This window comes from Electrophorus electricus, chromosome 5 (assembly GCF_013358815.1).
Source record: "Electrophorus electricus isolate fEleEle1 chromosome 5, fEleEle1.pri, whole genome shotgun sequence".
In the NCBI taxonomy this organism is placed as follows: domain Eukaryota; kingdom Metazoa; phylum Chordata; class Actinopteri; order Gymnotiformes; family Gymnotidae; genus Electrophorus; species Electrophorus electricus.
Window position 1 is genome coordinate 10659960 of NC_049539.1, and position 24867 is coordinate 10684826.

The 24867-nt window shown below is 48.0% G+C and overlaps 3 protein-coding genes across 10 annotated transcripts in view; 2 read left to right on the forward strand and 1 right to left on the reverse strand.

Annotated features, from left to right (window-relative positions):
• The first annotated feature begins 128 nt into the window (after positions 1 to 128).
• Positions 129 to 10671, forward strand: mtmr6 (myotubularin related protein 6). 3 transcript variants are annotated; one of them, XM_027005369.2, is made up of 14 exons: positions 129 to 292; positions 4628 to 4747; positions 5772 to 5934; positions 6198 to 6355; positions 6786 to 6914; positions 7354 to 7488; positions 7583 to 7715; positions 7809 to 7918; positions 8114 to 8239; positions 8666 to 8715; positions 9098 to 9298; positions 9408 to 9542; positions 9642 to 9768; positions 10084 to 10671. In XM_027005369.2, exons 1-14 carry the CDS (start codon positions 269 to 271, stop codon positions 10393 to 10395), a joined length of 1923 nt encoding a protein of 640 aa, XP_026861170.2. In that variant the 5' UTR covers positions 129 to 268; the 3' UTR covers positions 10396 to 10671. The 3 variants fall into 3 exon arrangements, with proteins under 3 accessions (XP_026861170.2, XP_026861171.2, XP_026861172.2); XM_027005370.2 differs by lacking the exons at positions 129 to 292; positions 4628 to 4747 and adding an exon at positions 4755 to 5693; XM_027005371.2 differs by lacking the exons at positions 129 to 292; positions 4628 to 4747 and adding an exon at positions 4755 to 5693 and having other exon boundaries at positions 6242 to 6355.
• A 3470-nt stretch (positions 10672 to 14141) lies between these two features.
• On the forward strand, positions 14142 to 17444 carry amer2 (APC membrane recruitment protein 2). Its single transcript, XM_027005258.2, has one exon. The coding sequence runs from the start codon at positions 14306 to 14308 to the stop codon at positions 16163 to 16165; it is 1860 nt and encodes a 619-aa protein (XP_026861059.2). The 5' UTR covers positions 14142 to 14305; the 3' UTR covers positions 16166 to 17444.
• A 5775-nt stretch (positions 17445 to 23219) lies between these two features.
• Positions 23220 to 24867, reverse strand: part of phldb2b (pleckstrin homology-like domain, family B, member 2b) — a 31529-nt gene continuing 29881 nt past the window's right edge. For all 6 annotated transcript variants that reach the window (XM_027005339.2, XM_035526355.1, XM_035526354.1 and 3 more), the window contains 2 exons: positions 24743 to 24828; positions 23220 to 24624 (listed from right to left, as the gene is read on the reverse strand). In XM_027005339.2, the coding sequence (XP_026861140.2) occupies positions 24484 to 24624; positions 24743 to 24828 (227 nt within the window). In that variant the 3' untranslated portion in view covers positions 23220 to 24483. The remainder of the gene's footprint in view (positions 24625 to 24742; positions 24829 to 24867) is intronic.

Genomic DNA, 24867 nt, shown 5'->3' on the forward strand with positions numbered 1-24867 from the left:
CGACTCAAACCACTGTCGCAAATGAGAAAATTAAAGATAACTGAGTCTGAGACAACAATACCCAAAATGCATTTATCTGTACGTGGCGTGGACACGCCCAACGAGGAAGTACAGGGCAGGAAGCAGAAACATTCAGATATCTGAGATGCTGCATAGAGTGTAGCTTTCAGAGGAGGCAGCTTTTCCTTGCTTTTTATGTGTGAACATAATTGTTTTTTTGTTTGTTTTTTTTTTGCTTGATCCTTGACAACATTGCTCCCAGGGTCTCATGGAGCACATCCGAACCCCAAAGGTAACGTTAATCGATCTGAAGATAAGACGTTAAATTAGCTGAAGCACTCCTTGCTTGTGTAGCCAGCTAGGCTAGGTAGCTGTTAGGTAAGTAGCTCCAGCAACAGTGACAGCTTTTCTGTCACTGAAATTTCTGATACGGCGTGTAGTTAATTAAATCACTGGATGACGTGAAAGCTGGTAATTTTATTTCGATATAATAACATTTAAGATGGATATGAGATTGGCCAGTTAGCTATAATGTTGCTAGCTGCTGTAGCTAGTCCAGTAGCATTAGCCATCTAGCTAACTAGCTATACAATTTGATCTTTTGTGTAAGTGCTGTTTTCTTATATACAGTATGTAGCTGACCTATGTTTGTCAGCGTTATGTCTGTTCAATAAGCTTGCATTCTATAATGGTCACTACATTATAATTCCTTTTACATTTTCATCCTAAAAGGCCAGTTTTCCAAAGAAAAATAAGAAAGTCAGACTAAGAATTCCAGCCACCTAAAATGGATCTGACGTTGTTGACATAAATGGCTATAATGTTCACTAGCATCCAGTCTCAGTGCTGCAGTAAAATAGTGATGCTCTGCCTATATTTGCATTTTCTGAGCAACTAGTGGTTATTTACGCATGTTGTTTTTTTATTTTTTTATAAGTAGCCCAGAACATTTTAGTCAAGCATTCTATTGTGACTGCAAGTTGTGTGGTGGACTACCTGTGCAGAATTGTTCATGTTGGGTTGTTTTGGCTTTTGCTCTACTGCTACTACTGCTGTTATTGTGGGGCTTTGGCAACCTTGACTTTTGTAGCCCCACTCAACAGATGTATTCATGTATCTGTTCCATATGCTGTACATTTGAACAAGTTTTGTGCTTGCAGCTAAAAGCTGTTCCTCTTTGTCCCACTTTTATAATTTCAAAATAACCCAGAGATAATCAAGAGAGACAAAACTGTGGGAGATGTTTTGTAATTCTTTCCCTGTTTCTTTGCTAGTGAATCGCATTTGTAATCCATCACTGAGCCAAACTGTACTAAACTCTTATTCAGTTCTTTTGAGTATGGACAGCTGCCTTTAATCTGAGAGTCCAGTGTATGCTTAGCTGCAGACCAGTTGCTATGGAACTGAGCTAGGCCTAAATGTAGTTTGATTCCAGCAAACTGCAACCACAGCTGAACACTATCCAATCTGACTGTCTCCATGCAACTTTGAGTGGTAGTCATCCACCTGATTGTTAACAACATTCAAACATGTATGTGCAATCATTTCACCTGTATGAAATAACTACTGTACATGAGATATTAACCCTGTTCTAATGGTAAGGGCCAATGCTTTGCTGGTGAAATGAGTTCAGGACCCAGGCTCCAAATCACTAGCCCATTCCACAACCCAAAATGTTGGTGTTTGGTAATCTAGAGGGAGAAACAAGCTAGAGAAACCAGCCTTGGCTGTTTTGGGTGTTGGCCTGCAGTTTTCATCTTCAGCTGCACTGGATAAAGACTTGTTCTTTACCAATGTGCCCTAGCACGCTCTTCTAAATGGATTTGAAGGCAGTAGCAGTTGTGCACAGCTAACAGACCGGCCATGCAGGACCTGAGAGCATTTGTGGCTGTGTAAGGGGGAAGGAGAGAAGAGAGATAAAGGAGTGTGATTAAGAGCCTTGAATGTGGCTAAGAGGATTTTGACATGAATGTGATATTTAACGGGAAGCCAGTCGTGGTAACATAAAATGGGGGTGATGTGCTGAGAGTTAAAAGATGTATGATTTAAAAGATAGCAGAATTCTGGACTGTTCAGAGTTTGAGAATTAATGCAGAGTTAATCTTAGGAAGAAGAAAGTTACAACAATCAAGGTAGCTAGAAATGAAGGCATGAATAAGAGGCTTGGCAGCAGACAGAGAGGTATGGGCTAATCTTTGCTGTGTTGCGCAAGTGGAAGAAAGGAGCATTAACATGAGTGTTGAATCAAGGATGACACCCAGATTACAAACCTCATTGGCAGGGGGAAACCAATAAATCATAAATGGGGAAAGAGTTCTAGAACCACTATAACACTGATTTAGAGTCAGTGAGAATGAGCTCAGTCTTATCACTGTTTAACATGAGAAAATGGTTTCATCCAGCATTTGGCTCCTGATAGACAGGATTCTGTTTGTATGAGAGGTTATTAACAGATTAGGCCTTAAGTAACTATATAAATGTATATAGTGTAATGTGTATCTAATCCAAGTAGAAATGAAAATCCAATTTTAAGTGGTGCATGATATGACCAAGCAGGAGGAACAGAACCTTGAGGGACCCCTGGAGAAAGAACAGGTAGAAGAGGTCTGAACCTATCTATGATGCAAGAGGTAAACCAGTTAAGAACAGAACCACTGATACTAGCTCACGAAGGCTAAAGAAAAGGAAAGAGTGGAAAAATGTGTCAAACTCAGCACTTGTATCCAGTAGGATGAGGTTGGAGTGTGCAGCAGTTCAGAAGAGGTAACTTTAATGAGGGTAGTTTCTTTACAGTGTTAAGAGTGAAAATCTGTTTTAAAAGATTAAAAAAACTGGTTGTCTAGGTAGGCATGAAGCCGGGTAGCAACAACTCGCTCATGAACTTTGGAGATAAATGGAAAATTGGTGAAATAGCTATTGAAATTATTAGGGTCTAGGCCAGGTCTTTTAGAATGGGGACGACTATTGCAACATCAATGACGTGGGGTATGTGACTAAAGAGAAGCGATTGATTAAAAAATGTAGTGAAGTGGGGCACTAGACAAGTAGACAGGCTTTAACAAGAGCTCAGGGGGTAGCATCAAAAGAGCAGGTAGTGGTACGATAATAGTAGCAATAATATCAGGAATCTGAGAAGAGTCAACCATGTTAAAAGATGTTATTAAGAAAAGAGAAACAGGGAAAGGGTGTAAGCCTGAACTGTATGGGCTACTAGAGAACTATAGATGTTAGAAAGTTTGTTTTCTGAGAAAAGAATCAATTCTCAGAAGACACCATGTTTTCAGGGGGTTTAAATAGCTTAGCAACTGTAGAAAAGTGATGAAGAAAGTTAGTGTTCTGGGTCTGATTGGAAAAATATGTTGTTTTTTGCAGTGTGTATCGCATTTCTGTACACTGATATATGTTGTTTATAAGCATGAGCTTGTAGGGTCTTTCCAAGCGATGTCCATCCTGTTTCATATTACGAAGCTCTGGAGTAAACCAGAATGAAGGAGTGGTAAGAGACACTATTAGTTTTTAAAGGTAAGCATTGTAGCATGTGCCTTAGGAGAAGAAAGTGCATTGTCTAACGATAGAGTAGATAGAATGGGTAAAGGTAGTTGAATCAATGGTGTGCAAAAACAAATTAGTTTGCTAACCAAATAGTGGTGGAACAGCAGAAAGACCACAAAGACAATAAACATGTTATCAGAGGTAAAAGCGGAGTGAGTGAAGCTTCAAGTAAAGAAGAGAAGAGAACAGGAACAGATTGAGTTGAGTGTGCATCCCTTAACACGAGTAGGAGAATCTACCAACTGGATAAATTAAAAGCTGTCAAGGAATGTGAAGAAAAGTGTAGCGAATTTGAAGTCAGGGCCATTTACATGAATTTTGAGATCTCCAACAAGCAGGGGACATGGACCTAGCTAATGTGTGGAGTTCAGGTAATTAAGGTAAAAATTATGGGTTGGGCTTTGGTGGGTGGTAGAGTAGGAGAGTGATTGAAGTGATTAAAAATTACAGCTAAGCCACCACCATGCCCAATTGAATGAGGTTTGAAAAAGTAATTAAAATTTGGGGAGGTTTGCTTGGTTCAGGGCCAAGCAAATTGCCACCTCATTGCCATGTTTCCGTTAGAAAGAGTTGTACTGTTTTTCTTAAGGCCCAGTGCTTATCTCTAACAATTTTCCAACCATCCCTGTGTTCTCTTCCCCAACTGTCCCATACATTTAGTTAAGCTCAGTGTCAATTTGATGGAGATTTATTTATTTTTTTTAAACTTATGCTTCATTTAGACTTTGTCTGAGCCCTAAGGTATGTCATTAAATGGAATTTTACTGTAACCTCACTAGATGACATTACAGCAGTAATGGACAGTGGCAGCTCAGTGGTTAAGGTACTTAATAGTAATCAGAATGTTGGCAGTTCAAGCCCCAGCACCACCAAGTTGCCACTGTTGGGCCCCCGAGCAAGGCCCTTAACCTTCAATTGCTCAAGTTGTATTCAGTCATAATGGTAAGTCATTTTGGATAAAAGCATCAGTTAAATGCCATAAATTTAAATTAAATGGTGGGATTACATAAAATGAGATGCCGACATAGCTGTTTTCTCCCTGCATGGTTAATGGTTGCTAGCCTTCTGTCCACAGGTGGAGCAGGTGAAGCTTCTGGACCGCTTCAACAACAAGACCACCACAGGAACCCTGTACTTGACTGCCACCCACCTGATCTTTGTGGAGAGCAACGTGCCCGGTGCTCACGAGATCTGGGTAAGAACAGCTGCGTCGTGGATCGTCTCTCACAGGACCCTGATATGTGGTTACACCAAAGATCTCTCAGCTCCACCTCAGTTTTTTTGCTATGAGAGTTGATTATGTGGCGGGAGCAGGGTAAATAGAGTCTTGCTTGTTGCTTTGGCCAGTGCAGGATGTGGTATGCTGGGAAACGTAGGATTTGGAGAGGACTGGTCCATCTGGCACCAGTCACCGTCAAGCGTCCTTCTCAAATGCTGTCACCCGATCTGAGACTAATCCTTATCTATCATGGCCATAAAGTGCTATGGCTGTACGACGTGCTGCCTTTGGCAGTATCATGAGCGCCATGTCGTGGTCATAAAAGCCTGTTTACAGATGGATGTGCATGCCTACTGCATCAGTACTCTGAGTTCAGTTTTGTTCAGTGAAACATAACTCTAGATTGAATTATGACATGCCATAGGCTCCCATTGTATGAGCAGAAAGAGCTCTGTGATTCATCTTTATGACTCTAGTGAAATTCAGACTGAAGGTCGGAGAGGTCCTCTTTCAGTCTATGGCCAAGTGATCCCAACATACTCACACACTGAAGGGGGCTTTTGTACCCCAGGTCAGTTAACTTGGGTTGTACCCATTGCATATGTGCATATGCATATATTCACATTCAAGGACAAGATGTTCCTCAAGTCTCTTTATGCATAAATGCAGATAAATGTGCATTTTAATGACTCCTCAGGACAACTATGCAACTAATTAGATGGATATGGTAATGATATGCCTTTGGAAGCCTTATGTGCTTCTTCTACCATTCATTTGTGCATTCTTGAAAAAGATTTGGGTCCAGCTTTATATTTCAGCAGGCTAAGAACTGTCAAATCAAAAGAACTAAAATTTAATGGGCAGAAGATGTTCAAGGAGTGATTTTACAATGCAGACAAACCACCACATAATACCAATGCAGGTAAGCAGAGAACCTGGTAGTGCTCTAGGAAGATCCGGGCAGGGGTGTGATGGTGCCTGCTCTTCCCCCACCCCCCAGATCCTACACCACCACATCGCATCGGTGGAGAAGCTCTCGCTGACCACCAGTGGCTGCCCGCTGCTTATTCAGTGTCGGAACTTCCGGGTGGTGCACTTCGTGGTGCCACGTGAGCGCGACTGCCATGATGTCTACAGCTCACTGCTTCGCCTCCTCCGGCCAGGTGGGCATGTGTGCAGATGGGCACGCGTGTGCGTGCATGTGCGTGCGTGCGTGTGTGTGTGTGTGTGTTTGTCATTTCAGACTACAGATGGCTGAAGAACTTCCAAATTTGACTTTGTTTATGTTGTAAAGGGGACATGTATGTCTGTATGTGTGTGTGTGTGTGTGTGTGTGTGTGTGTGTGTGTGTGTGTGTGTGTGTGTGTGTGTGTGTGTGTGTGTGTGTGTGTGTGTGTGTGTGTGTGTGTGTGTGTGTGTCACGCAGTGTCATACGATGAGCTTTACGCATTCTCCTACAACCCCAAGCAGAACGAGCAGCAGAGGGAGGTGGGCTGGCAGCTCATTGACCTCACCGCTGAGTTTGAGCGTTTGGGCCTGCCCTGTGACCAGTGGCAGCTCTCAGACGTCAACCGAGACTATAAGGTACGCTGGGGGACGGGGACGTCTGCCTGGGCCCAGCTAGCTCTGACTGCCTTTCCGAAAGTGCTTGTGACCCCCGAACTGCCACTTCTTTCTCTAGTCCTGAAGATAAAAAAATGAAGGTGGTAGTCCGCTTAGTCACGCCGGATGACGATACAGTATCGGTCACTCTGTCTAATTTGGGAACATTCATGCTCCACTTTCTGTTTTATGAAGTTATCAGGCAACCTAGATTTGGCCAAAAAAAAGGCCTGAAAGACAAAAGACTGCTATTGGTTGGCAAAAGGAAAGATGCCAGAGATTCTTTCAGTCTAGCTAGAAACTGGCTAGAAACCTCTGTCCAGCTAATCTCAATGCTGCATCCCACACCTCTTTAGTTCTCATGTGTATACTGCCCAGTGACATCTATGCCTGGCTGCTGTCTTTGGGCCAGGTGTGTGAGACGTACCCCAGAGACCTGTACGTACCCATCACAGCCAGTAAACCCATCATCGTCGGGAGCTCCAAGTTCAGGAGTAAAGGGCGCTTCCCCGTCCTCACGTATTTTTACCAGGAGAAGAAGGTAGGACCACAGCACTACTGAGAGAGGGTGTGATAGAGAGAGGAGCGGACAACGCTGGCAGGCATGCGCATCTCCTGTTGCCTGCTGGGACTTTTGAGTTTTTCAGCCCTTCGGTGATCACTCAGGCCACATGGTGCATCATATAAGGCCTGAAGCATTAAATATAAACCAGTAAATCTAATAATCTAATAAAAGCCAGAATAAGGGTTCATCCCTGTTTCTTTCTCTCTTTCTCTCTCTCTCTGTCTCTCACACAGACACACACACACACACTTGTATTTGGAGGAGTATTTTTATTGAGGCAGTAACAGGATTCCAGCATGTAAACCTAGCTCTGTACACCTGCAAAGCTGTGATTGCATTAAACTTATCTGTCCAGACTATATATTCTTGCAGTAACTTTGCGCGTGTGTGTGTGTGTGCGCTCCTGCTGACATAGGCTGCAGTGTGTCGATGCAGCCAGCCTCTCTCGGGCTTCAGTGCTCGCTGTCTGGAGGATGAGCACATGCTGCAGGCCATCAGCAAAGCCAACCACAACAGCCGCTTTGTCTACGTGATGGACACCAGGCCGAAGGTTAGCCCCGCCCACCGCCACGCCTGGCCACACCCTGCTTGTGGGAGGAGGGCGGGGCTGCGAGCCTCTGCTCATCTCTGGAATGTGTTCATAGCTGAACGCCTTGGCGAACCGGGCAGCGGGCAAAGGTTATGAGAATGAGGACAACTATTCTAACATCCGCTTCCAGTTCGTGGGCATCGAGAACATCCACGTGATGAGGGCCAGTCTGCAAAAGCTTCTGGAAGGTCTGACAAAACCAAGCATTTTGAAAAGTTACGCATTCACCATTTCTCATCTCGGCTAATCTTTCTCTCTCTCTCCCTCTCCCTTTCTCTCAGTGGTGGGCACACGCTCTCTCTCTGTGAACGATTACCTGTTAGGACTTGAAAGCAGTGGCTGGCTGCGACATATCAAAGCCATCGTTGACGCTGCTATTTTCCTCACAAAGGTTCCTGGCAACCGTTACACACCTACACTCTCTGCTGTCATTTTGCCATACCCATTTAAATGAACCGCATACAGACTTTTCCGCAGCCTTGATAACGGCTGTTGATGCATTGGTAGATTTTCTCGGCTGTTGGTAACGTTTTTAGTGTTGGTGATGCTTTATTGGATGAAATGAACTTTGATGTCTCATCCGTAGGCGGTGACGGTAGAGGGGGCGAGTGTGCTGGTGCACTGCTCTGACGGGTGGGACCGCACGGCTCAGGTCTGCGCTCTGGGAGCCCTGCTTATGGATCCCTACTACCGCACCCTCAAAGGCTTCATGGTACGCGCCCAGGCTGAGCAGCCGTGTCGCCCAGGTCCAGCCCCAAGGGACGCCCAGCTGGGGCACTGCCGCAGGGCGACTGACCGCCTCAGTGCTGCGATATAGCAATATGCTGGTACTAGAACACAGGGCTTTTCAACTCCAGCTTTACTGACCCACAGTTTGAGGTTTCCCTGGCACACCTGATCCAGCAAATGACGGGCTTGACGATGAGCTAAAGTGCTGGATCACGCGTGCTGGGTCAGAGCAGGGAAATCCTGAAAGTGCTGGGCAGTGGGGCCCTTGGAGTGGAGTTGTAAACCCAAATGTGTGTGTGTGTGTGTGTGTGTGTGTGTGTGTGTGTGTGTGTGTGTGTGTGTGTGTGTGTGTGTAAAGCTGGGTTGTTGAGAGCCTTCCCCTCATGTCACCTCCTTCCTCTCCTCTAAGGTGTTGATCGAGAAAGAGTGGATCTCTTTCGGGCACAAGTTTGCAGACAGGTATTAAGTGGTTCTATCTCTGTCTCCCCTGAGATCCCGCTGTTTCCCCCCTCACGCTCCCTTTGTCTCCGCCTGAGCTCCCTCTGTCTCCCCCACATTAATATTACATTTGCATGTCGGCATCTCGTTTTATGTAATCCCACCATTTAATTTAAATTTAGCTGACACTTTTTCCCAAAGCCACTTACAATTATAGCTGAACACAACTTGAGCAAGTGAGGGTTAAGGGCCTTATTCAGGGGCCCAACAGTGACAACTTGGCAGTGTTGGGGCTCGAACTGGCAACCTTCCGACTACTAGTCAGGTACCTTAACCACTGAGCTACTCCTTCTGGCTGCTGTGGTGTGAGCTCATCGCTGTCTCCTTGCCACCACCGTCACAGGTGTGACCAGCTGGATGGCGACCCAAGAGAGGTGTCCCCCGTCTTCACGCAGTTCCTGGACTGTGTGTGGCAGCTGATGGAGCAGTTCCCCCAGGCCTTCGAGTTCAGCGAGTGGTTCCTCATCCAGCTGCATGAGCATGTGCACTCCTGCCAGTTTGGCAACTTCCTGGGGAACAGCCAGAGGCAGAGAGAGGAGCTGCAGTGAGTGTGTCCCCTCCACACACACAAACGCATGTGCATGTATGCCTATACCAACATGCCCTGTCCCCATTCACCCCATCAGCCCCTGTGTGCTCGTGTGTGTTTGCAGGCTAAAGGACAGGACCTACTCCTTGTGGGCTCACCTGTTAAGTGAGCAGCACAATTACCTGAATCCCGTGTACAGTCCCAGCTTTGCAGAGAGACACCCAGTGCTGGAGCCCTCCACGCAGCCCTGGAACTTCAAGTATGACCGACACCTGCTCCATCAAAGCCCCCCATCACCACCCGCTCTCTACAAACCCAACCCAGAAATCTTAAAAAGCCATGTGTCTGTGTGTTACAGGTTTTGGAGGAACATGTACCATCAGTTCGACCGCACCATGCACCCACGTCAGTCCATACTCAAACACACACTCACACTGAAGGAGAGTAACAGTAAGCTGGAGGACACGGCACACACCCTGCAGGCGGTGAGCTCATACCTCCTCTCTTCTCCTCTCCGTTGCACCAACACTCCTCTTCAATCCCTCTCCTCTCTCCACGACTCCTCCCCTGTTCACTGATGTAGCTGGGCACCTTCCTCACCCACCTTCTTCCCCACCTCTCTTTTGTCTTCTTGCTGGCTCTTATCGTCTTGCTTTCATGTCTCTCTGCTCACACACTCCTGTCTCCTTTCTGCCTGTCCTGGCCACCTCCTGTGAGCCACACTTTGCTCCATCTGTTTCTCTGTTGTGACGCGCACACACACACACACCTACCCACTCACCCCTTCTGTTCCCCTCCAGAAGCTTCAGACGTTGGGGGTGAGCACCTCTCCGCTGGAGCTCCACAGCTGGTCCAGGGAGCACAGACTCCCTCCCCGACCCCAGTCACTCATCCTTGGGGCCCCACTCAGCCGCAAGGAGGCGCAGCAGGAAGAGGAGGTGTTGGGCGAGGAGGCGCTGGAGGACGCTCCAGACGGCAATGGCGGGGAACGGACTGTAGAGGGCAGCAGTGCCACAGAGAATGGATACGGGGAGCTTCAGAGCTCGTTCAGCTCCAAGAACGAGCCAGCCATGGTCAGCCTGGAGTTTGGGGTGGCCCGAATGACCTGCTGAGGACTTATGGCATACTGGAATATGGAAATCCAGAAGGACTGAGGAGGAAAAAAAAAAAAAATTTGTATATTCTCAAAGCTCAGTGGTGTGTGTGTGTGTGTGTGTGTGTGTGTGTTCATTCAGTGAGGGCCTTTGTGATAGCCTCCGCATATAAAATTGCTGGATGGGGAACACATGGAAAGATGTGTTCTGTCATGTAAAGCCGCTGTTAATGTGAGGATGTATCTGTCATTGTCCTTAAGGAATTAAAAAAAAAATTTTCTTAAACAATGTGAATAGCACTAAAAAAGATTAAATTGTTAAATGGAGGACAGGAACAAAACTGTAACTACTTTGTTTGGGCTTCACATTTGACATTCAGAAGGTATTTGGACATTTGTCAACAAAAGGGTGATTCATATAAAATGAAGGATAAGTACAGAATTGCCTTCATATCAGTGAAGAGCAGATGTGGAACATTGGAGAGATTAATTGGCCTTCACCGACATCAGTGTTCCGGATAAGAAAGCAACACGGGGGTCACACACGTTTACTGGTGGTCATGTAGAATTGCTATAAATCATTTAAGCACTGGTGTCTAGCTACTGTGTAGTCATCCATCCATCACACTCAGTCCCAAACGAGTAACCCTTTCTGAGGGGAAGCTAGGTGTGGGACATGGGCGCCCTTTCCACTGAGGGATTTCCTTCCACTTTAAGCCCCACTTGTTCACCGCTCTGCCCCCAGAGCTGATTATTGGCGCTGGAGCCCAGAGGCCTGCGTCTCGGGCTGGATCAGGATTATAAGAGGATTTTCCTCTGGTACGTACCACTGCGAGCCTGGGAGACGGCCAGTGGCAGCCATGCCCAGACCAGCATTCCCAACCCAAAGTCACCCTCCACTCCCACCCCCCACGGGCTGGATTGTGGGTCAGTGGGGGTTGGTTCCTTGCTTTGTTCTCTGGGGAGGGAATGTTGGAACTGCCAGCCAGGGGGGTAGCAACAGTAACCACAAATAACACCAGCATGGCATGTGGAATGAGTGCTGCAGATATGCAACGGTACCTCCACTGCATTCTCACCTGAAAAAGTAGTTCAGTAGATCTGATAATCCCAACAGCAAAATTAGGAAGCAATATAATCTATGGGTCATCTATTGCAGCACTTTATGCAACAATCTCATGCTGCTTCCATTTGGACATGGAAATCCCCCCTGCCCAAAGCCTGTAGCTGTTTTCCTGTACTAGCAGAGGTGTGCCTCACCTGTAAGGTGTGAGAGAAGCACTATAGCTAAACTGTGGGGGATGGGGTAGAAACGCAGACAACACATCACAGGTGGGTCTCGGCAGGTGCTATCTGATATGGTTTCCTTTTGTTTCTCTCTCTTGGGTTCTTCACCTGATCTTTATACACATACCAACCCATTATTCATCTGATCCATACAACATCTGTGTCTCTGAACTCTGACTTTATGTGGAGACTGGGGAATGGGAAAAAAAATACGGTTCTACTGACCCAAAATCTCATCACTTTCACTTTCACTTTTTCAATAATGTTTAAAGTGTACTGTCAGTACATAGTTGTAGCGAGTTAATTTAAAACACTGAGGAGCTAAGTGCTGTGTAGTAATGAATGCTTGAGTTACTGAGTCCTCACTGCTAATTGAACATTCCAGCAAATGTGCTGCGGCGCGTGCCTATGTAAGTTCCCCGCGTGTGTGTGTACGCCCGCATGGGCTAATGGACAGAGAGAGTGTGGCAGGGCCAGTTTAATGCAGTGAACATTTGGACATCTGGCTATAGATCTTTGGGACACGAAGGTGCCTTACAGGAGTACAGACATGGTGGGTTATAATCTGCCAAAACTCTTCTCCCCAGGCCCTCAGAATATTACATTCATCCATAGCAGAAAATATATTCCAATTTGCAACATCTCAAAGTGGCGTAGCTGAAGCTCATAACAGTTAAAAGCTAAGACATACATCAGTGCACCAAAGAGCTGTACTGATGGTCCCTGGACTTTATGCTTCATAACCACCAGAATTTAGTGCCTGGTGTGACATTCTCTACAAGGCATACAAAAAGAGCAGGACTATCAAGTTCCACGGCAATACACACAAACACACACACACACACACACACCACCTGCTCCTTGCACTGCTGATCCATTCCATGTGTCCACCCTGTCCTTCAGCTGTAACGGGGATGTTCCCGTGGAGACACAGAGCATGCAGAGGTTTGTTCCATGCTTTCAGGACTACGGACACAGAAATAAAGTAGCGTGTAATGGGAAGAAGGACTGCAAACTGGGATCCCAGCCTTGCGTTTTGCTGGAGCTTGAACTCTCTTTGATCGCTCTTCCTCCACTACCCACATGTCCACACACGTTTGTGGTTCTGGGTTCCTTTTGGCTTCCTCAGGCCACAAGCAGAGATCGTCCTGGGCAGCACATTTGCTGCAGATCCAGAGATGATGACTGTTTAGTCCCAGTTGCCCCACACACCGATCCTAAAACCAGATCACAATCAAAAGGCACATTCGGACACCAAGGGAGGTGTGGCCCCCTTGACCTGGCCCCGGCACACTGAGGCGTAAGGAAAGGGTCGCGGAGCCGTGACGACGAGATGGCGGGATGGGGGGCGCTGTCCGGGGGAAGCCTGCCTGGGGGAAGCCCTCCTGCCTGGTGTGTGAATGGAGGCATTGTTTCATGGCAGGGGGGGGGGGGGGGGGGGGGGGGGGGGGGGGGGGGGGGGGGGGGGGGGGGGGGGGGACTCTGTGTCCGGGAGCGGGGAGGGAGGGAAATAAAAGGGAGCATCCATTTAAGAAGCGTTCGGATCCGGCGGAAAGAAAGACAACACAGTAAAGAGGCCAGTTCCTTTGGCCTGGTTAGTGCTTGTTATTATTGAAATCACTTCAAGAGTGTAACTGCATTTCAGAAAGACTGTGTGTTGCGTCTGCATCAATACAGGCATGTTTCTGCCTGTTAATCCACAGTGCAAAGTTTATCAGGAAAGTTGACCCAGAAACAGCTAAACAGCATTCTTTGACCATCTGACCACTATAACACGCGGGCACGCACACACACTCGTGCTGGGTTGTTGTTGAACAGGATTGGGTGTAAGGCGGGAGTCACCCTGTGTCCGTATGCCAGAAGCAGATGGGCTGAGCCCGAGGAACGTGATCCAGCAGACCAGCACAGCGCACGAGAGGTGAGGACCGTCAACAAGAGAAGCTCCTTAATCTCATTTCATTCTCATCAGGCAGTCCTGAGAGCCATTACATGCGTCTGTGCGCATGTCCGTGAGAAAGAAAAACGGGTGAAAATGTCCACTCAATGAGCTTTGTCACCACGGTTTCTTCAGTCAGCGGCTTTATGTAAATCCCATGTCCAGACACTAGTGTAGCCATTCAGCCCCATGCTAGCCTGAGCCCTCTCACCTGATGGGTAGTTTCACCACTGGCTTAGATTTGTTTACACTTAGAGGGCTTTGTACATTTGGACTTCGTGTGTCAGTGTCTCTCCTGAACCTCATGGGTAAAGGAACTTGCGCACTTTCCACAGCCACTGGTAACTGAGGGCTGTGCTTGGGGTGCAGGGAACAGATGAGAAAATAAAAAATGAACGTAAAGATAAGCGGAGGAGGGAGGGGGATGTGTGGGGGCGGAGGAAGAAAAGTCCTGGCTTGCCTCCAGTGCTGACGAAAGCGACTTAGCCCTCCCAGTTACCATAGAGACTGTCATGAGCAGGCACAAGAGAAAGAGAGAGAGAGAGAGGGAGCAGGAGCCAGAGTCGCGGACGGAAGGCGAGAGGAAGAGAGCGTGCAGTTGCAGTCGGCGACGAAGGGCAATAAAGGGAGAGAGCGAGAGGGGAGCGAGAGAGAGAGAGAGAGAGCGCGAGAGAGATAGGTGAAGAGATTTAGAAGAGTAGCCGCTATGGAGGTTCAGAGCGACTGCAGCGAGCCTCCTCCGTGCGAGCCTCAGCCATCCGGGAAGATCGGCAAAGCCGCCTTCAAGCTGTTCGGCAAGCGTAGGTCTGCCGGCAGCATGCCGAGCATCTTCACAGTCAAGAACAAAAGAGAGTCAGGGGGCACAGCCAGCAGCAAGCAGCCGGCCAGGAGCCGGACCCACGACGGCCTGGCGGCGGACGCGGCAGGCGAGCCACAGGGCTGCGGGAGGGGCGAGTCGTCCAGCAGCGGCGCGGCGGAGGGGATCCCCACGGGATCAGTGTGCAGTGCCATCTCCAAGTCCTTCAGCTTTCTGTCCCTGCTGCGGAGGAACAGCGCCCGCTTCGGGGAGGGTACCGCCACGCTGGGGCAGCGCGGGCGTGGGCTAAAGGGGCTGTTTGGCAGCATGCGCTGGCGCCGCAAGCCACCGCCGAGGGACGACTCCGCCGATCTCCAGGAGGTGGCTAAGGAGGCGCGGGAAGACGAGCCGCTGCCGTCCAGGAGCTCTGACAGCGGGGAGTCCTCGAAGGGGGAGGTGGCACTCACACTGGAGCCCTCGCCTCGGACGTTCCAGGAGCGTCCCACCCTGGAAGGGAGCTGGAAGGAGGGCTCTTTGCAGGAGTCACTGGGGAGCGGAGGAGCAGGTGGGCAGAGCTCGCCTTCTCTGGTGAAGGAAGTTACCGAGGACTCTCCAGCTCCATCCCTGCACGGGGTTCCGACGGAGGGCTGCCTCCTGACGTCTGCGCCGGCCGCCGTCGCCGCCCAGCCGCCGGAGCACGACCCGGCCGAGCCGCCGTCTGAGCCGTGCGTGGAGCGCCTCTGTTCCATGTTCACCGATGTCACCTCGCTGAAGAGCTTCGATTCGCTGACAGGCTGCGGCGACATCATTGCAGAACCGGAAGAGGACTCGGGCAACGGGGCCAGCGCCACCAGCAGCGGCACGGGAAGCAGCAGCGGGGGCTGCGCGGGACGCAGGGTGAGTGGGGCCGCCGCTGAGCGGTGCTCCCCGGCCAAACCGCCCCTTCCCCCTCAGGTGGTGGGCCTGACCTCCATCTCGCCCTACATACCGTCCCACCACCGACCGTGTCTGTCCCCTAAAAAGCCTCAGGGCAGTGGGATAGTTGCCTACATGGGTGGGGGAGAGGAGATGGCCAGTCCGGAAGGTGTGGATGATGCAGACATGCAAGGGCTTTGGCACATGCTCCCCCAGAAGGGCGAGGACTCTCCCAGCCTGGCTCGGCAGGACAGGAGGACTCCCCAGGTGAAGGGGCTGGGGCTTAGTAAGATCCCCGTGTGTGGAAGCAGCAAGGCAGGGAAGCAGCTGCCTGCTCGCCCCTCTCCCCCACCCATCGACAAAGAGCTCCAGGACGCCCCACCCAGCGACGAGGGCTACTGGGACTCGCCCACTCCCGGACCAGAGGACGAGGACAGCGGCTTCGTGCGGCGGGACGGCCTGCCGAGGGACAGCTGTTCCGGGGACGCGCTTTACGACCTCTACGACCTGGACAGCCCCGGCGCCGTCGGCTCAGACGACGATGACCTGAGCTCTCTGACGCCTTCCACGGGTGACCTGAGAATGAGCCCGCCTGCGCGGAACCCTTCGTCCTCCTCCTCTTCTTCATTCCGCTCCATAAAGGGCAGCACCAGTCTCCCTCGAGACTCAAAGATTCCCATCAGTGTGAGGCAGACGCCGCCATCCCACTCCTCCAGCCAGGGAGCACTGTCCACCCCTGTGAGCCCCACCTCACACAAGCTTGCCACAAAGACCGGTGCTCCAGCTCGCACACGAATCCCCATCTCCAAGGTCCCTGTCCGTCGCTCAGGCAACAAAAACATCAACGCGAAGTGAAACAGGAAGTGAAATTCGAGGCCACCAATAAAATGCTTTAGATAATATAGACCCATCACTGAAAGCTTTAGGCCAAAATGAGCATTTTTGATTTCACTGACAATTTTGACTTCAGTGGGTCACAAAGTCCTGTAGGACGCTGCACCTTTATGGAGATCCCTGTTTCTTTTTGTATCGTTACAACTAATATCTTGTAATATGTCATATATGACATGTAATTTAATTAGCACATATTTAGGAGGCCCTGCTGTATGTAACGTTTTGAATCTTTAAGAATCTAAGATCTTTTGATTTCTATACCATGCCTGCCAAGTCGCGAAAGGATTAAATGTTTTCACCTTGCAACATATGCAGGATACAGAAGCACTGAATCTAAGAATCTTCCTCATTAAAAGACTCTCATCTGGACACAGTTCCCCAGAGGACCTCTTCCTGGTCAAATCAGCGACCAGTTGAGCCTTTGCCTCTGACACACTAAAAACAAACAAAAAAACAAAAACCCACCCCTGTGCACTCTGGGAAACATCATCTCTCTGGGATTTACAAAACAACAACAAAAAATTGGAAACCTGAACTGGGCTTTGTGTGGGTCTTCATTCCTCAGGCAGGATCAGGGAACTCAATATTTGTCTGAGACACTTTTCTTACTGCTTGATGTGACGTCTTGCAAGAAACAAATTATTTCCCGAGGAACAAAGTTTTTTATACTGAGCTCCTCCTCGAAGTTTTCTTCCTCTTTTTTAAGAAGACAAGCCTCACTGTGGATATGTGCACTGCTAGTTGACATTTCTGTGGGGGGGGGGAAAAAACCCTGCAAAAAAACTAAACAACCCCAACAATAAGAAAGTAAGCAAAAAGAAAAAATAAATCAGGGTGAGGAATGGTCCCGTTTCAAGCACCTTCCACAGCCCCCAGGGGTCCCGACCGCCCTGGATACGTGAATGCAGCGCGGCATCTTTCTACACGTACATGGGTCCAGGTGCCCTGACCGACCGGCGCCGGGGAAGCCGGTCTGGGATAAAAGTCAACTGTCTTCCACTCCACAGCCGTCCCAGGCTCCTGGACAAGTCCTACTTTTGTACTTTTTAGGGGTGATTTGGTGTGTGTGTGTGTGTGTGTGTGTGTGTGTGTGTGTGTGTGTGTGTGCGTGTGTGTTTCTGAAATGTGTTTCACTGCTCGGTCTCAATTATATGATGTAAATTTTTTCTGCCTGTTTTCTTTTTTTTTTTTTTGCCTTTTTCATTCATTTCTCAATAAAACCACGCTGTGTGAACACTGAGGCGGTGACTCCAGACTTGTGCATGAGTGAGTGACCATTTCGCACACGTCTGGGTAGCCAGGACCGCAACACTTCGCACAAGTCTCGCCGCTCCCGCTGCCCCGGTGCGCTTTAAGGGAACGAATATGAGCTATGGTGACCGGTAACTGTAGCTGCTGTGATAAACAGGATGGCAACGGACCCGGCTAGTGGCATGTTGGTGCACGTTAAAAGCCGTCTTTTTGTGGTCTGAATTCTGTTGTTGTTGTCAGTGCTGTGGGCAAAGGGTGGAGGGGGTTGTAGGGGTGTGCTGAGAACACCGAACATGTGGTTGCTTCTTATTTGTTAAGAGTTTAAGAGCATATGGATGGACACGCGTGAGTTTGTGAGAGTGACTTCGTGCATTTGTTGAAGGGGAATTTGGTGCAGTAATTGTGCAGTGAGAAACACTATTTCCTGCATGTGGACTCTTGCGTAAGGGCCTTATGTAATACTATAACAGTCCCTGACAGCACAATGGGCCACAGTAAGCGCTCATGTGTGTGCATTTGGTATTGGGTTGTTACGGTAACCTCCGAAGAGTGCTTTTGAAAAAGGTATACTTAGCTTTTAATCGGATCATTGTATATCCAGCGATATCAGGTACTACCCACAGGCACTGTGAATTTCCATTTCTGTGTATGTACATATGTGTTTGTGTATTTAAATGTGCGTATTTTTATGGGTGTGTGTGGACTGTAAATGTCAGTGCATGTGTAACTAATGATGGAATGGCCCAGTTTTCAAAAACCTATGAGTAAAGAGATAGAGACACAGTGGGAGAGCGTCACCATTAAAAAACACTATAAAGCAAAGACAAAGAGAGAAGAACAACAGAAAGGATCATGGGGGCACACACATAGCACACATGTGTGTGCATCCCAGATAGCACTGACCATGCATAAATAATGTTGTCTTTGGCCAGTATATGTCAGTGTTTCGGGGCCTGGGGTCCCATATGGACAATAAGATGAGCGGATTGTGGCTGACAGCTGAGACCGAGGCCATGGGAGGGCGGAGGGAGGGGTGGTGTGGCTATGGTGGAGCTGTTGCCCATGTTCTCATTAGCCACCTGGGTACCAAGCAGGCACCTCTGGGCCCAAGCTGCTCCCGCCCTGCTGCTGCCAGTCGGATGGGGGCCAGTTTAATGAGCCCCCGCCCGGTTGGAGTTTATCCGCGCTGGGGTCAGGAATTAGCGCCAGGCAGAATGTGAGAAGTGCGCAGGCTGCACTAAGAATCGCTGTTGTCGATGAGGCTGTGGGTGCTGGGACGTGCAGAGCTTGTGCGCCCTGTGTATGTGCGTATACAAGATAGTGGGTGAGAGAGAATGCCAAAGTTCTGCTGGACGGGTTAGGCAGGGCGGAGTCTTGAACTGCCTCACAGAGCCGGAGAGAGAGAGAAGATGGACCAGAGTGCATCGACACAAACGGATAAAAGAGAGCGAGAGAATGGGAGCTCTATTCCGGGGATGAGTAGGCGATTGTTCAGAGGGACCTACAAATGTCAGCGGAGGATTAGATGAAGCTGGACTGAAACTCCGGCCTCAAATGATGCTTGTGTTGCATATGTTATTAGTCTGTGAGTCTACATTGGTATGCTGAAGTGATACATAACACAGATGATCTTGATGGAAGTGTACGATCACCCACTCCGAACTTTTCCCTGGAGGTCTCGACCACATCTTATCCCTTTATCTCAAGGTCCCGTGTGCCTGCTCCCTGCTTCAGGCTCTTATTACCCCTCTCTCCCTCGCTGCCTTCCTCGGTCTCTCTCTTCTTTCCATCTTTCTTTCCTGCCCTTGTTCTCCCTCTCGCCGTTCCTCTCTCTTTGCCTGTTCCCACTTCACCCCGAGAGTCCTCCACACAGTGGATGCTTCTAGAAGGAAGGAAAGGCACAAAATGTAGGCTGAGAATAGGTCTGGATACATGGCTGAACAGGCCAGGGACACACACGGGCTGTTGTGAAACCCATTATGCGCAGACGTGTGTGTACGAGTGTGTGTATGTGGGGTGCGATGGGGGCGGCCATTCAAAACATGCACCCCCTTCTTTCACATGCTTGCCCCACTACAAGTTTCCATGGCAACCTCAGTAGGTCATCCAATCAGCAGTGGAGGCGGGGCTGGGAGAGGGAAGCAAGCACGCTGAATATGAGGGAGCTGATTGGAGTTAGTCTGGTGCAGTGTGTGTTTGTGCACATGCACACTCCCAGACATGACCTCTATTGCAAGATAGACTCTCAGATTTCCTATATTTCTGTCTTTTGCTGCAGTCTCCTGAGATTAACACACTGCACATGGTGTCAAGCCCCCTCCCCCATTCTCTGAAAAGAAAACTTTTTCGCTAGCCTTTTCTGGCCTTTCTTGTGGTTCATACTGCATTTAAAGTACAGGACCAATGTTATTTCTTTTTCTGAAAAATTAAAAATCGGTCCACTTCCTCTCATGATTTAGTAAAATGATTACTTCATCTTCATCAATAACATATCCGCCTCCTTTGCCTAGTCGATACATTATAAATAATTCATTCCAGAGAACGAGGATCACGATGCTTCATCGTGAAAGCCAGCCAAACTACGCAAGATATGGGGAGAGTCTGTAAGCGCCTGATGGAACGTGATAGTGCACGAGTGCATGTTTATGTGCCTTCTAAACCCCCGCCATGTTTTCGACTCTGCTGCGCCTGTCTTTAGAGCAATAATGGTTTATAACTCACTGAGAGTGCTTGGCTTGAATCTTAGAGTGCAGTGGGAGAGGATATGCCTCTGTAGAGAGATTAAAAAATCATTTGGATCGATACGCTGGATTGGGTTAATCCGTTGGGTCCACTTGACCCCCCACCCTATGTCTCCCCAAGCCTCCATTCTGAACTGGGTGGAGCAGGGAGAGATGACCCCACCACGTCAGGTTCAGCCGGGGTATAAACACAACATAAACACGTAGTATTCCTCTCTCTTCACACCTCCCTCTCTTCATCTCCAATTCCTCTGATAGCCAATCCCAAGCCTAGAATTCCATATCTGGGTCTGCTCTTGAGTAGTTATTTCAACTGACTGGCCACTGTTAGTTAGTTAGTTCAACTCACTGGCCATCACACGCAACTCCATTGGGTGCACAACCTTGTGGAAAACAGCAGACTGAAAGTAGAGTTGGCTCAGCCTAAATAAATGCTGACTCGTAGTGGAAGGGGATGCTGCGTCAACCAATGTTTCATCACAGTATACCTTGAGTCGAGATTTACTGTGTCTGGTAAAGAGAGAGAGCTAGAAATGAGCTTACATTTAAAAAGTCACCCAGTCAAGCTAAAGAACAATTACATAAGAGAGTCAATCAGGCCGTCCACAGCTGGTATGTGTTGTATGAAACTGTGTGAATGGGTCAGTAAGAACAGCAGTCACTGAAACCACCAGTCAGCAGGCTAGACACACACAATACTCATAATTCTGCACAGATCAGGCCAAAGTGAAATTTTCTTCAATACAACAACCACGTTTTCAAACACAATAACAATATACAGTGCAAAGCACCCGGGTAGCCCAAACACACACACACACATACATTTACATACATACAATGCACACAATAAATATTTTCTATTCACCATCCCTGAGGCACACAGCATAACTGGTAGCCACAAAGACACAAGGTCAAGTTCAGCTGGGGATGAACTGGGGTGAGGCCATTAAAATAGATGGAACCTTTCACAGAGCTTCTCACAACAAACACAAGGGCTTTGTGAGACACAAAGCATAGCACACTGACCAGTTCTGTGTCTATGGGGGGCTCTGACTCATAAATCACTCCTCTTTACTATGATGGGTGCCCAGCCTATCACTCTAACCCCCTAAAGCGTAATGTGTCATAATGCGCCATAATGTTCCATTAACTAAAACAACCCTGATAAAAAATTCATGCCGTGGGTGAGGGGTTAAAAGTGTGTGTGTGAGAGAGAGAGTGAGTGGGAGGATGGAATATGACTAAGGGGTCTTCTGCCTTACAGAGCAGTCACTGTTCATTTACACATTGTGACTCCAGCCAAATGTCTGCCTATCCTGACATCAGAGAGGGGGTTGGGGGTTGATGAGGGGGTGGGGCTGCCCATGGGCAGATGTTCCCTGGGGTTCAAGCTTAAAGGAGATTCCAGGCGTCCCATATGTGTGCTCTCAGTGGACAGATATCCTTTTCGTAAGGGTGAGTGAGTCGTGCTGACTCCCCTTCCATCATTTCTAGGCCTGACAGATCCTGACGGGACCCCCTCCCCTGGGACATTTACGAACACGCCTGAGTACAACGCAGTAGGCTGCTTGTAGACGCGCACGTGTATGTGTGTGTGTGTGTGTGTGTGTGTGTGTGTGTGTGTGTGTGTGTGTGCGCGCGACCCTTTATGTAAAATTTCTGTCTTTAAAAGATCCTACACCAAGAGGTACATAAAAATAAGACAAAAGAGAGGCAAAAAGGAGATGATGAAACAAAAGATGAATAAGACGGAGGACATTGATCGTTTGATTGGCAAAGCGTTTACAGGGATGAAGGGGGACCATGGCTGTTTGAAGTATTGTTTGGCGTGATGTGCGTCAAAACACCTGATCAGTGTGCGTGCGTGTGTGTGTGTGTGGGGGGCAGGTCAGGGAGGAAATCGGGCATCATAATGGCAGAATATAAAAGGATAAAAAACCACGAGATTAATAATGCAAGACCGCCCGAGGCTTTGTGTCCGCTATGCATATTACAAGTCCATGAACAAGCAAAACGTAGCGAGTCCGGTATGGTTCTGCTACGATATGATTTTGTGAGGCGTCCACGTGTTATGTGTAAACATTACATCTGTTATTGGGTAAAAGTATCCGTTATTAGATGAGACTATTAATAGCTAAAGCTGGAAATAACGACAAGGTGGAGTCTGCGCTGTTTTATCGCTGCAAAAAAAAACAAAAAACCTCTGGTTAAAAATAGATGGCACATTTTAAGATCAGTAAGATGACTTTGCCGACCGCCAGTTCCGTGCGGTAGTTTAGTCTTGTGATAGGGCACGGATAGAGCGTCAAAAGCTCTCGTTGGCAGGGAGATTAAGGCGATCGCAGGAAGAAGGATCGCTGTCCCGGTTCCACAGACGTGCCGTTAAACAACGTGTTAAAGTGAAACAGGGTAGAGGTTCATTTAGACCAGGTTTACGACTGGCGCCCCCACAGTACCGTCATTTCCAGATGGGCCGAGGGGAGCGCTTAGATTCCAGCGGCCGTGCAGCCAGTCCGTGCGTCTTCAACCCTAGCTGTCAGATAAAAGGAAGACCAGGGAGTCACGGGAGATATAGGGAGATACAGGGAGATATAGGGAGATACATGTCGGAGAGTTCCCGTCCCATAAAACATGTCACGTGCTCAGAATATGACGCAAAAAGTTAATTTCGTAAAAAGACTTGCGAGTTCGTAAGAAATGACCAGGCAGAGTAATTTGGATACGTGTTCTGGTTTTATTGTTCCAGAGACAAAAAAAAATATAGGCGCATGCACGTTAATCAATGGAATAAATAATGTGTTAAAAATAGTACATTCATCCGTATACAACAGCTTATGTGAAATGTACAGTGAGCGAAATCGTATATATTCACCAGCGTTGGGGGTCCATACATAAGGGTGCCACAGACTACTACTGCTCCCTGCCGGTGATATGCGCACTCAAATGGAGCCAAAAATAGTCTTTTAGTAACTACGCCAAAGTCTAACGAAATCATATCCACAACAATAACTAAACATTTCCGAGCTAATAAACTTAATGTAACGAAAAATTAGGCCAAAAAAAGCTTCAGTCAAAATTGTAAAGCATATTTAGTCTTCACATATGTAAACTGTCCCACTGACGGTGGGGAAAGCAATGTATCCTGTATTTAAGAATTTTGGATATATATTCTATTAACATGTTCTGAATAAATTATATTTTAAAGTAACACCGCCAATAATACTTAAAATGACAAGATGGTAAAATTCTAAAAGTAAAATGTTTGTTTCTGATAATCCTACAGACTCAGTGAATCTATGGCTCTCGCCCTTCAGTATGTGCTAAGCATTAAGATAAGATCCTATTGATAACTATTGTTCTCTTACTTTCCTACCAGCCTTTGGCCAGATTAAAAAAATAACAAATGAATATGAAAGCATACATCTTATAGCACCATTGTTACTATGAATAATACAGTGGCATGTCTGGTCATCGCATAATGCTCAAACTGCTCTCTGAATTCACGCACGCACATACCCACACACACACACCCCTATATATAGACATTATAGTTCCATTTGTCATTGGTATTGAAGCATAGAACTGCCGGTAGTATTGCCATGAACATGTGTATACCTGAGGACCAATCCACAAGGGTTAAGTTCTCGCAGCCACTTAACACGTAACCTTAGACCTCCACATCACTGTTACTGAACTCCATGTACCATCAGTATGGACTCCAACCATGATGGAGAGCACAGCACTCTCAGCTTTCAGAGCAAAGTAAACCTAGACATCAGTGTGTGATTCTTTATCGCTGGGATCAAGGTACAGACACACACACACACACACACACACACACACACACACACACACACACGAAAACAAAAGGCATGCAACCATGCAGATGCCCATGCACGCACACTTCAGCCTTTTGCAACAGTTGCAGTCGTGGGTAATGGATACTCAGTAAAGTGTGTGTGTACTGTGTAGAGCAAGGCACAGGCAGAACAGTTTCATCAGCATGTGAAGGCACTTCAGACAACCACTGAGACTCCTAAAGCTTGTAACAGTACACACAATGAGTTCATCACTGGCAAACCTGGCGAACTGACTGACGGCTGGAGTCACGAATCAGCTTGTGCTGGCAGATCTCAAAACTGAGGTGGGATTTTTGAAAGAACAGCAGCAGCCCAGTCACGCTGTTGGTATTTGGCAAATCCCAGTTGCTACAAGTGTCTGAGGGAGGAGCCCAGTGCCTGAGACAGAGTGTGGAGAAGGTTCCGTTTCTGAGGTGCACGCCGGCCCCTAGATCATGAACTGTGTGTATCCCTCCGCCCCCGTGACGATGACATCCATCCAGATGCGCATGGCCTCAGGGGAAGGAGCCACCATATAATACACACGATCGTGAGTCTTTACGCTGAACGTTAGCGATGGGTTCGGGCTCTGAGTGAAGAGAGGAAGCAATACCTCAATCAGACCACACGGGGGCAGCACTCGAACAGAAAGTGGGGAATTTAGTTAAGATACTCTTCAAAGAGCAGTAGAATACCACGCAACCTACCTTGTGTGCATTCTTTAAATGGTCATAATACACTTCTTCTATGGCTTGAAAGTAAATGACTCCTTTCAGCTTGGCTTCGTGCTTGTCTGGAACCACAGTAAATGACAATAAACTCAATAAGAATA